Source organism: Callorhinus ursinus, unplaced genomic scaffold (genome assembly GCF_003265705.2).
Source record: "Callorhinus ursinus isolate GAN/ISIS: 27379988/994484 unplaced genomic scaffold, GSC_fseal_2.0 scaffold17, whole genome shotgun sequence".
Lineage (NCBI taxonomy): Eukaryota > Metazoa > Chordata > Mammalia > Carnivora > Otariidae > Callorhinus > Callorhinus ursinus.
Window position 1 is genome coordinate 28,395,123 of NW_027397079.1, and position 12,029 is coordinate 28,407,151.

Genomic DNA, 12,029 nt, shown 5'->3' on the forward strand with positions numbered 1-12,029 from the left:
CATAAGGAGCTAGGATGGCTCTCTATAAGCCCAAAGAATACAAGCCTACTTCTTACAGAATATTTTCTGGGCATCCTGCAGTGAAATCTGAACTACATATGTACGCACCTGCCAAGGGATTTTATATGAAATGGTAGAGTAAAAGAAACCTGCCCAAATCTCATTAAGATCTCAAATATTTGAAAAAGGTCTTATGAACAGTCACCCGATATTGCTCTACTTGCAGCATACCTCCTGCAATTTCATTTTAATCCTATTATTTCCCATTATTCTGCACCCAGGAATTATAAAGGAGTGAGTTATGTTTCTATAAGTTTCAAGCTATCAGTCATTTGGAGGTTTTTCTCCTAGAAAGAGACAGGTCACACACTATCTAGTTGTGGACTTGGATCTTTTATGAGATTTTGCTAAAATAAGGATTCAGAAGGCAACAGAAGTGGGAACTCAGATGATTGAGATAAGGGGGCAGAATTCAAGCCTCATAAAATAAAGGCATCACAGCTACACTAGCATTACAAGCAGGCTATTCAAAAAGTACTTTATATTAGCAGTTAGAATAATTTACGGCTTTCTCCCTGCACTGCCCAGCAAGCAGAGGATATGCTATTTCTCAATTCCCAAGTATCTGAGTTATGGAAATAGATGGAATGAGCCAATTCTAAGGAAGGAGGAAGACAGGTGTTTCCTATGTGGTAGAAGAGAGGAAGGCAGCTGAATCCCAGCCCCTTGGTGGCAATGATTTTATCATCAGACCTGCCCTTCCCGGTTCATCTGGACGGCAGGGTGCTTCCAAGTCCCTTCTATGCACAGTTCTATACCCTGCAGTTGGCAGCTTAAGTTCACCAAGAGGCTTCAATGAGGACAGAATCCAAAATCACTTTCTCCAAAAGTACAGATGATTTCAATACACTACATAAATACACTCCATTTGTCCTATAGTCAACCTTCTCCAGCTTCCCAGGAACCTTTAAAAGCAATTTAAATGGTCATAAGGCACTAAATGTTCTGAACCACTCTCAGGCATCATCAATTTATTCCTCATGTACATTTGGGGCTATCTGAAAGCTATTGAGGCAATTTTTTAAAAAGTTTGGGACATGCTTCTTCTAAGGGCCAAGACAGCCTTTCACTCGTCCCAAGTGTTATGACTAACTTTGGTTTGCTTTTTATTTTTTTTATTTATTTTTTTAAAGATTTATTTATTTATTTTGAGAGAGTGAGAATGAGAGAGAGAGAGAGAGAGTACATGAGAGAGGAGAGGGTTAGATAGAGGGAGAAGCAGGCTCCTCGCTGAGCAGGGAGCCGGATGCAGAACTTGATCCCAGGACTCCGGGATCATGACCTGAGCCAAAGGCAGTCGCTTAACCAACTGAGCCACCCAGGTGCCCCTTTGGTTTACTTTTTAGAAGTCTCTGCCTTTTTTCCTTCTAAAATGTTTTAACTTGCTGGGACGCCTGGGTGGCTCAGCTGGTTAGGCATCTGCCTTCGGCTCAGGTCATGATCCCAGGCTCCTGGGATAGAGCCCCAGGTCGGGCTCCCTGCTCAGCGGGAAGTCGGCTTTTCTCCTTCTCCCTCTGTTTGCTCTCTCTGTCTCTCTCTCAGATAGATAAATAAATCTTAAAAAAAAAAAAGAAAGAAAGAAATACAACTCGCCCTATTTTGACAGCTCCTAGTAATAGGCCTCCAGGCCTTTCCACTGGTTTTAGAAACCTAGTTACACTTCAGCACAACACAACTGATGACCAGATGCCTCTCTGACTTGGAAGGGAAGAAAACAGCCATTAGTTATCAACAGAGCTGGGGAAGCCAGGGTGGAAAGCTCTGTATAGTCATGCTCAACCCTTCTTCCTCTCTAGCTGACAGGTGCAGTAGGTTGTCAGAAGAACACAAGCACAGAGTCAGACAGACACGAGTTTGAATCCCAACCTTCCCTCCTACTTACTGGCGGTTGGTGGGTAAGTTTCTAAATCTCTGAGCTCAGTTTCTTATTCTGTAAAATGGGAATGGTAATACAGAGATTTTGAGAAGATGCGAGATAATGCAAATAAAGCACCTCTTTTCTAATTCATGATAGATCTGAGGATGACATGGACTCCCCTGAATTATTTCTGCAGTCTGCTGGGCCCCCAAGCTCACAAAAGGCTTTTTGAAAAAGAAGAGATCAATTCCCCTGGTGGCTGGCTCCCTTTCAGGAATGAATCAACTGATGGCAGAAAGCTTGCCTCCCAGGCTGGGACACCAGGGTGATGGGTTCTCAGGGCTCTGACTTCCCAGGGGTGCACACAGCGGATAAGACCTGAAACATACAACACTTTCCACCTGGCAAATTTCCCTGCAGAGCCCTCATTCCCCAGGGGGCATTAACCAATGATAAGCCTTAGAGACAAGTTTCTCGAATTCCTGAGGACAGCCAACGCCAGAGACACTCCTGTAGCTTTGCGTTCTTTGCAATCTGACAGTCCATCTCTGGGAACTCCCTGTCCCGACCTAGGGTTCAGAATCCTGTTCAGTTTGCCTGCCAGCATTGGCTCACAATAGAGACGGGGGCCCCTCCCAACAGGGACAGAACAGGTGAAGAGTCTAATGATACACACGGCAAAATTCAGGGGCTTCACCATGTTTCTAGGCTGCGCGCCTCTCACCTTCAGTTCTGCCCAGATAGGCAAAAACTTCACACTGCCCATGTCGGTGGTAAAATGAGGATCTGGTCCACTGACAACTGCACCTGTCAAGAATGCCACCTGCACTTAACAGTAGACTTCCTTCTTCTGGTTCCCTGCTTCTTTTTCCCGTCACAGAGTTGCCTACAGTTTCCTGTTTTCTTTTTTTGCATCCTACCACCTGGTTCAAGACTGGCATGAGGAAGGAGCACTTAGAATATGCTGGATCAGTCATCATTCACTAAGCAAAACCCTATGACTTCATCAGCTCATTCTTTCAGCAACTCTATACTGAATACCTACTTAGTGCATGCCTGACCGTCCTAGGGGTTGGAGTAGATAGGCGACCAGAACAAAGATCCCTGTCTTCGTCAAGTTTCATCAGCTTCACACCAACAGTGACTGAATGAGACCACTTGGCCCTGTGCCTCTACTACTCTGACGCCATCATGCAATTAGCTCAATTCTGACACCATCTACCTAGAGGTAGCATCAGATCCCACAGATTGGGGGTTTGGTCCTTCAAGCCGGCTGGCCGCCCTACTGCACATGCCAATCACAAGACCAGTTATCACCTGTGCTCCAGACCAACTCTCAGAGGTTCCAACAACGCCCTTCTCGGGTTGGATTAATTGCTAGAGTGGCTCATGGAAATGAGAGGAACATTTTACTTACTAGATTACCAGTTTACTATAAAAAGGATGTAACCCAAGCACAGGCGGGTGGAAGAGATGCATATGTGGGAAGGTGTGGAGCTTCTGCCACTCTCCTCCAATCTCCATGTGTTTGCCAAACCCAGAAGCTCTCTGAACCCCAACCTTTTGGGTTTTTTTCTCCCTTCAAAGATTTGTTTACATAGCATGATTGATTCAACCTCCAGCTCTCCTCCCCAGAGGCCAGGGAGATGGGAATGAAATCCCAAACCTCAAATCACAAGGTTGGTTCTCCAGCCAACCAGGTCTCACCCTTAGGTTCTTTCCAAAAGTCACCTCATTACATAAACTCAGGTGTGGAATATTCATTTGTTATAAATATCAAGATACCTTTATTACTTTTATCACTTAGAAAATTCCAAAGGGTTTTTAGGAGCTCTGGGCCAGGGACGGGGACCAAGACCAAAGGTATATTTTTTTATCATACATCACAGCATTATATCTTGACACATTTTAAACATCTAATATCCATGTCTTTACCTTCAAATTTCAGACTTCAATTAAAGATTAGTACTGGGAGGCTAAAGAAAAAAAAAAGTATTCTGGGGCACCTGGGTGGCTCAGTTGGTTAAGCGACTGCCTTCGGCTCAGGTCATGATCCTGGAGTCCCGGGATCGAGCCCCACATCGGGCTCCCTGCTCAACGGGGAGTCTGCCTCTCCCTCTGACCCTCTTCCCTCTCGTGCTTTCTATCTCTCATTCTCTCTCTCTCTCAAATAAATAAATAAAATCTTTAAAAAAAAAAGTATTCTGTGCAAAACAGAATCTAAAGCAAGAAAATGAAATGATACAAGAGATATTAACAAAGGTTGGAATTAAAATCATTTTGGCTCTGGGCGCCTCAGTCGGGTAGGCATATGCCTTCGGCTTAGGTCGTGATCTCAGGGTCCTGAGATCGAGCCCCACACTGGGAATCTCTGCTCAGCGGGGAGCCTGCTTCTCCCTCTCACTCTGTGCTCTCTCTCAAATAAATAAAATATTTTAATAAAATCATTTTGGCTCAATACTTAGCTAAGCAGAACATGAGATTAATGTGGACCTCTCAGTCCCAGGTGTCAAATTTATTTTATTTTTTTAAGATTTATTTATTTGAGAGAGAGAAAAGCATGAGCTGGGGGAGGGGTGGAGGGCGAGGAAGAAAGAGAAATCTCAAGCAGACTCCCCCGTGAGTACGGAGCCCAACAAAGGTCTTGATCCCACGACCCTGAGATCATGGCCTGAGCCGAAATCAAGAATTAGATGCTTAACCAAGCCACCCAGGGGCCCCTCAGCTGTCAAATTTAAAAGAACTGTTACTCTGAGGCATCCAGGGGGACCCAGAAATAGCTACGTGAGACAGAACTTCTTCTGGATGGTCAGTTCTCTACCCCCTGAGGCCCACGACAGTGATCTCTGGCCCTACATCTCCTGCTCCCTCACCAAAAGAAAAGAACCTAGGATTGTATATCCTCATTTCATATCTAATGTTGTAACACCCAGTGAATAAATGGTTATTAATTATAAGGTCATTAGTCTTCCCACAAAATTCCTTCAATCCCACTCTACAAGAAACATTCTCTGTTACGACTTGTTTAAAGTACCCTTTACAAACAGATAGGACCTCTGAGGAGCTCCGAGGCAGCCTTTCTTTTCTGGCCTGGCAGACTTAGTGGGTTCTGAAGCAAGATGACAAAGCAATATTACACTAATCCTAGCACAAAAAAATTAAACAATCAACAGGGTAAATCAAAAGAGCAATTTCAACACTAGGATTTGCCTACTTCAACTAACCCCACCCTTTCTGATCACTCCTTTATCTGGCACTTATGAATCTAAGTGTGCCACACCTTACGAAACTCTAAACCCACAAAACAAATTAGGGTAACCTTCTGTTTTTGAGGGTTACCTGTGAATACTGAAGCTGTGTTGGGGCATGTGAGTGGCTCAGTCAGTTAAGCGTCTGCCTTCGGCTCAGGTCAGATCCCAGGGTCCTGGGATGGAGCCCTAGGTTGGGCTCCCTGCTCGGCGGGGAGTCAACTTCCCTCTCTGCACCTCCCCCTTGCTTGTGCATGCTCTCTCTCAAATAAATATTTTTTTTAATATTTTATTTATTTATTGAGAGAAAGAATGAGAGAGAGAGAGAGCGAGCATGGGGGGGGAGGGTCAGAGGGAGAAGCAGACTCCCTGCTGAGCAAGGAGCCCGATGCAGGACTCGATCCTGGGACTCCAGGATCATGACCTGAGCCGAAGGCAGTCACTTAACCAACTGAGCCACCCAGGCGCCCTCTCTCAAATAAATATTAAATAAAGTCTTAAAAAATACTGAAGGTATGATCTCCTTTATGTAAATGTCCACTTAAAAATGCATATTCAACCTTGGGACGTTATATTAAAATAAGGGAAATAAATGAAATATTGCAGGATTTCACCTACATAAGATATCTACAATAGTTGAATTCATAAAACCAAAGGATGGAATGGTGGTTGCCAGGGTCTGGACAGGGGTGGGAGAGGAATGGGAAGTTACTAATCAACAGGCACAAAATTTCAGTTAAGCAGATGAGTAAGTTCTAGGTATCCTGCTGTATCACATTGTACCTATAGTCAACAACACTGCACTGCTTAGAAATCTGTTAAGAGGGTATATTTCATGTTAAGTGTTCTTACCATTAAAATTTTTTTAAAAATATGTTCAGCCTTATGTGGAGATATAGGCATCATAATATCAAAGTACCTGATATCACCTCCAAGGTCGGTCGATTTACATGTGGCTAAGTCATTGTTTTCAGCCTAGATAAACACAAACAACAGTCTACTGAGCAGCCTGATTCTCAGGCATCTTTTAAAACCCCCGCCTTTCCTGTTGGCCTCTCCAATTGGCGCTGTGCAGCACCGTTCACAGTGACATTAATAATCAAGACTTCTACTAGGTACAAACTTCCAGCTATAAAATCAGTAAGTCATGGGGATATGATGTACAGCATGGTTAATAATACTATATTGCATATTTGGAAGTTGCTAAGAGTTGATCTTAAAAATTCTTATCACAAGAGAAAAAGATTTGTAACTATGCATGGGGACAAGCTTAACTCAACTTCTGGTGGTCATTCCGCAGGATATACAAATATGGAATCATTATGCTGTACACTTTAATACAATGTTATACGTCAATTACATCTCTATTAAAAAAGAAAAGAGAAAGGAAAAGAGAAGAGAGAAAAGAGAGGAAAGGGAGGGGGAGGGGAGGAGAGGAGAGGAGAGAAAAGGAAAGAAAAAGAGAAAAGGTTTTGGGCCCGGTAATCAACCCTTAGAACGAACTCCCGTTGGTAAGAACTGCACACCTATACCACAAGAATCCGGTTACAGAATCAGTACACTCAGCAAGAACACTGGAACATGTGCTCCCACAGGCCCTGAGGCAAAGGGCGCAGTAAATCAGAAAGAACTTTTCCTCAAGCTGATTCTTCCCATGTCTGCGTAGGCCGAGAACTGAACCACAGAGACAAAACTCCCAGAAGGCTCTCATTCACCTTGGCTCTGGGCAATCTTTGCATGTCTCCTTAGTTGATCACGAGGGAAGTATTACGCTTAATGTTTTGGAGATGCCAAAAACTGAATTCAAAGATCATCTCATTTATTTTTCTGCCCTCAGAAATGACTTAATTGCAATAGGCAACAAGAGTTTATTATCTTTAATTGAATTCTAGGGAAAAATAGATGATTTCTTCCAGTTTCCCACTTTTAGTGTCCAACCTAATACCCTACAACTTTTTCCCCATGGAGAAAAATAAAGACCAATTTAAGGGTGGAATCATGGTATGAGAGCTACCCATGCCTCTTGACCTGGTTTATCCATTAGGTTTAGTATATTTTAGCTGCCACCACTCTGCTCCTCAGTAAGTAAGGGTGCTGAACCAGAACAATGCTTCCCAAATTGCTACAAGGATCTGTGGGAGTCTAATCCTAAATGAAAGGAAAATAACAAGGTTCATGTAGTGTTTCATAAAGCTAAAAGTATTGGGGCACCTGGGGGGCTCAGTCGATTAAGCCTCCGCCTTTGGCTCTGGTCATGATCTTGGGGTCCTGGGACTGAACCCCCCATCGGGCTCCCTGGTTAGCAGGGAGTATGCCTCTCTCTCTCCCTCTGCCCCCTCCACTCATGCTCACTCTTTCTCTCTCTCTAATAAGTAAAATCTTTAAAAAAGAAAAAACACAATCCCTATAACGGGATGATCACCACCAGAAGTTGAGTTAAGGTACAGGAAGACTTTAATTTGGATCTTCAGTGTGAATTCATCCGCAGCAACTTAAAAAATTCACCATGCTCCAGAATCAAAATATTTTATTTAGGAAGAAAATGCTTAACAAATCAATATTAAAGAAACTTCTTTTTGACTATCCCCAGGGACATCTTTCAATTGTACCACTACCACAAAACCACTTTTATTGAGTCACTCCCCTACTCAAAAACCATTTCACACAGTTCACTTCATTCTTTTTAAGTAAGCTCTACACCCAGTGTGGGGCTTGAACTCACCCCCCCAACATTGAGAGTCACATGCTCTATGGACTGGGCCAGCCACGTGCCCCCAGGAACTTCATTTTTTTTTTTTTTTTACCACAACCTACCCATCAGCTTCCCCTATCTGACTTCTATTAGAGACACCCTCTGCTCCAAATTCAATTTCACAACCTAACCTGCCTCTCTGCCTTTGCCTCTGATCCTACCCTATCAAAAAATGGTATTCATCCTGTTCAAGTTCAGAAAGATACTCTCTCCAGGAAGCCTGGGTGGCCCAGTCAGTTAAGCGTCTCCATTCAGCTCAGGTCATGATCCCACCGTTCTGGAACTGAGTCTCACACTGGGCTCCCTGCTCGGCGGGGAGTCTGCTTCTCCCTCTGCCTGCCGCTCCCCCTGCTTGTGCTCTCTTTCTCTCTCTCTGACAAATAATAAAATCTCTAAAAAGAAAGAAAGAAAGATACTCTCTCCTTCACAAAAGCATCCATCCCATGGTGCCCAGGCAGAAGTGATGATTCCAACTCTCCACTACTGTAATTCTTTACTATCGGCAGCAATTAACACAGACCACCTCACTTTGGAGTTGACTGTCAACATTTTGTTTCCCCACTATATTGCAAATTCCATGTGGGAAGGGACCTTTGCCTTTCAGATATTTGTATCTACCCTTTTCTCTCCGCCAGCCTCAATCCAAGTACTTAGCACTTAGAATACAGGAAATGAAGACATGAACAAATGAAATGATGTGCTTCAGAGGGCCTCCCTTTTCCCTGCACCTGCTTGGAAATCACAGGACATAAGAAGTTTATTACTGCAACTATAGCTAGCCTAGATAACTGGAATCTTAAATTTAAACTCTTGTCTTATCAATTGTTATATATTCTCTGATATTCAACACATACCTAACACCCTTCCTTGTAATTCAAAACCAAAAGCCAGTTTGAGAAGAACCCAAATGGAATGTCATGAAAATATGAAATAGGGGATCTCCCCAAGATACCAATGCTTACAGAAAAAGAAAAGTTGCTGTGGCAGAATGACACAGGCAAGGCCAGGCATTCTATAAGGAAGCAGTAAATGGCTGAACAGAGCTATTCTTCGCTTGCTCCAGACGTAGTTTACCTCTTAGTGTATTCATATTCCTAACAAGAACCTAAAAATGCCCCTTCTTGATTAATATCAGTGGAACCAGGCAAGAATGATGGATGCCACACGCTGATTATGATGTAACGCAGAAGGAGGAAAACTGAGAAAAGTAAAGAGGTACAGGGTGCCTGGCTGGCTCAGTCAGTAGAGCGTGAGACTGGATCTCTGGGTTGTGAGTTCCAGCCCCACGTTGGGTGTAGAGATTACGTAAAAACAAAATCCTAAAAAGAAAGAAAGAAAGAAAGAAAAAAGAGGTAGGAGGATGAGAAATCATCAAGTGCTCTCACCAGCTGTCCAGGGGGCCTCCTAGTGGCACCCCTCTGTTTTCTGCAGAGACACACTTCTAATGGAGTCTGCACTAAGATGTCAAGGTGCAAGGTGATGATTACCAGGGATTTTTCCTTTCCTCCATTCCCCCTTTCATTCTGAACATGAAAAACGAGTACTGGACAACGGAGTCAGCCCTTTCCACAAACTGTCAATTTTGAGTTTGATTCATTACACATATGGTTATTGAGCAAGATATTTTGTTAAGGTGATAAAACGGGCAAAACACATGAACCCATCCCTGCCCTTAAGGAGTCCCCAATTTGGTGTAATTTAAACATCAGTCTCCAAAAGAATGTGGAAAACCCTTTCCAATCCCAGGTTACTCTTGGATACAGAATTGTAATGTTAATAGCAAGTACCTCACCCAAGTCTTGTGACAGAAAAGGCCACAGCAATTACATGGGAACTTTTTTTTTTTAACGAAGCTTCTCAATCCTAAGATTTTCGACCCTCTTTTTTGGAGGCGGTTTTAAAATCCACCCCCCAAAAAACACAAAACCAACAAAAGGAAAAGATATGAGAATTCAATTAATTGTAAATCTTACATCGAGGTAAACTATAGTCAGTGGTTGTCAACTTTGGCTGCAATCAGAATCACCTGTTGAGCTTCTAAAGACTCCCAAAGCCCAGGCTGCACCTCAGACCAGTGAAATCAGAAGCCACGGGAGTGGAACCCAGGCAGAATTTTGCCAACTTCTCATGTGATTCGAATATGCAGTCAAGGGGCGAGAACCACCGCTGTAAATCATTGTGCCCCTTGAAATGAGAGGATCAGGATCCGCATTCCTCCAAGGCGTGTACCCAATCCGGCTCCCCGACCCCCCGCGCCAGCTGCAATTTTTTCCACGGGCAGTTCTGTTTCACGGATCTGGGAATGAGATCAAGGATGGAATACAGTACTCTTCCACCTTGAGGAGGGAGGATGCAGTCAAGTTCTGTTAGGTTTTAACCCCCTACGGTTAACACTGCCCCTGGGCTGGAAGAGACGAAGGCTTCGCTTTGGGAGCCGCGGGGAAGCCCTTAACACTTGTCTCCTCTAAACCTGCTGGGACCCTGATTTCAGATGCGGGTGGGAAAGCAGAGAGCGCGGCGCTGGGGACCCATGCCCGGACAGACGGACCGCACTAGCAAAGAGGACGGGCTGCCCCTGCGAAGCGAAGACAAAGCCGGGCTGCGGGACGCGGCGCCGCAGAGACACAAGCGCCAGGAGACGCCCGCCGCCGGGGACCCCGTACTCACGCATGTGCCGCCCAGCTTGTGGCTCTCCACCACGGCGGCCCTAGCGCCCAGCTCCGCCGCCCTGCGCGCGCTGGCCAGCCCGCCCGAGCCGCCCCCGATCACCAGGTAGTCGTAAGAGGCCGAGACGCCGGCGGCGGGCGGCGGGCGCTGCAGCTGCGGCTCCTGCCTGCACGCCATGGCGCGGGAGAGGGCGCGGGTGCGCCGCGGCGGAAGCAGCGGGAAGCGGGGGAAAGCGCGCGCGGCCCGCGGCCAGCTCGGCCCGGCGCTCGCGCTCAGGGCCCGAGGCAGCAGGGCCATGCACGCGGAAGTACGCGCGAAGAGCGGGGCGGGGAGGGGGGGGGCGGGGGGGGGCCCGGGGGAGGGGGGGGGGGGGGGGGGGGGGCCCCGGGCCCGGGCCCCCGGGCGCCCCCCCCCCCCCCCCGCGCGCCAGCCTGCCCGCCCGGCCCAAACCCACCGGGTTAGAGGGCTCTCTCGGCTTTCAGCCCAGCACCTGGGACCCCGCACCCGAGTGGCATCAACCGGATGTAGCTTTCCGAAGGCCCTGTGGGGCGAGGAGGGATGAGCGCCCTGTTTTGTTTCACCCGCCTTTTCCTGAGCGGGGACCTTGGGAGTTGCTAGTGGCGCCAACTTCTTGAGGAAGGGAGGTATGCCCTTCATTATTTTGGAGGGTGATGTTTCTCAGTTTGATCCGCAGACTACCTGGATTGCTGATTTGCTGATTCCTGGGCTTTAATCCAGATGTACTAAATCGGATTCTCTGGGGGCCGGACCCCAGCCATCTATGCTGTAAACAATTCTCTAGGTTTCAGGAGAATCTAGAACATATTTAGTTTGGGAAACATTGGAATAAATATTTTTGTGGTCCACAAGTTAAGCATAACAAAAGCATTTTACTCCCAAGCAATAGAGACTGGAGAGTCGTTTTATTTTTTTCTTTTTAAGATCTTATTTATTTATTTGACAGAGAGAGAGAGACACAAGCAGGGGGAGTGGGAGAGGGAGAAGCAGGCTTCCCGCTGAGCGGGGAGCTCGATGCGGGGCTCTATCCCAGGACCCTGGGATCATGACCTGAGCCGAAGGCAGACGTTTAAGGACTGAGCCACCCAGGCGTCCCTGGACTGTCGTTTTAGAATCTCTGGAACCACCAACTGCACAAGAAAGGAGTAAGTGGGCTTTGAATTTGTGTGGTGTTAGGCCACCCTCTGCCGCACTATGACCGGGCCCATCACCCACAGGCTGAGAGCCCTTGTTGTAGCCCGAGGAATGAAGGTCCATGTCACAGAGAAGCTGGACCCAGCGCACTGAAGGGGAATGGGGACTAACTACACTCCAGTTAAAATGGTATCCGCTTCTTTTTTTTTTTTTTTTTTTTTAAGCCTTTTTACCCCCTTGTTTAGAAAGTAATATGGGGAGGGGCGCCTGGGTGGCCCAAGTCGTTAAGCGT

At 46.1% G+C, this 12,029-nt stretch overlaps 1 protein-coding gene across 2 annotated transcripts in view; it reads right to left on the reverse strand.

Annotated features, from left to right (window-relative positions):
- GSR (glutathione-disulfide reductase) overlaps positions 1-10,906 on the reverse strand; it is a 42,502-nt gene extending 31,596 nt beyond the window's left edge. For both annotated transcript variants that reach the window (XM_073902414.1, XM_025886079.2), the window contains exon 1: positions 10,586-10,906. In XM_073902414.1, the coding sequence (XP_073758515.1) occupies positions 10,586-10,882 (297 nt within the window). In that variant the 5' untranslated portion in view covers positions 10,883-10,906. The remainder of the gene's footprint in view (positions 1-10,585) is intronic.
- Between the last annotated feature and the right edge of the window lie 1,123 nt (positions 10,907-12,029).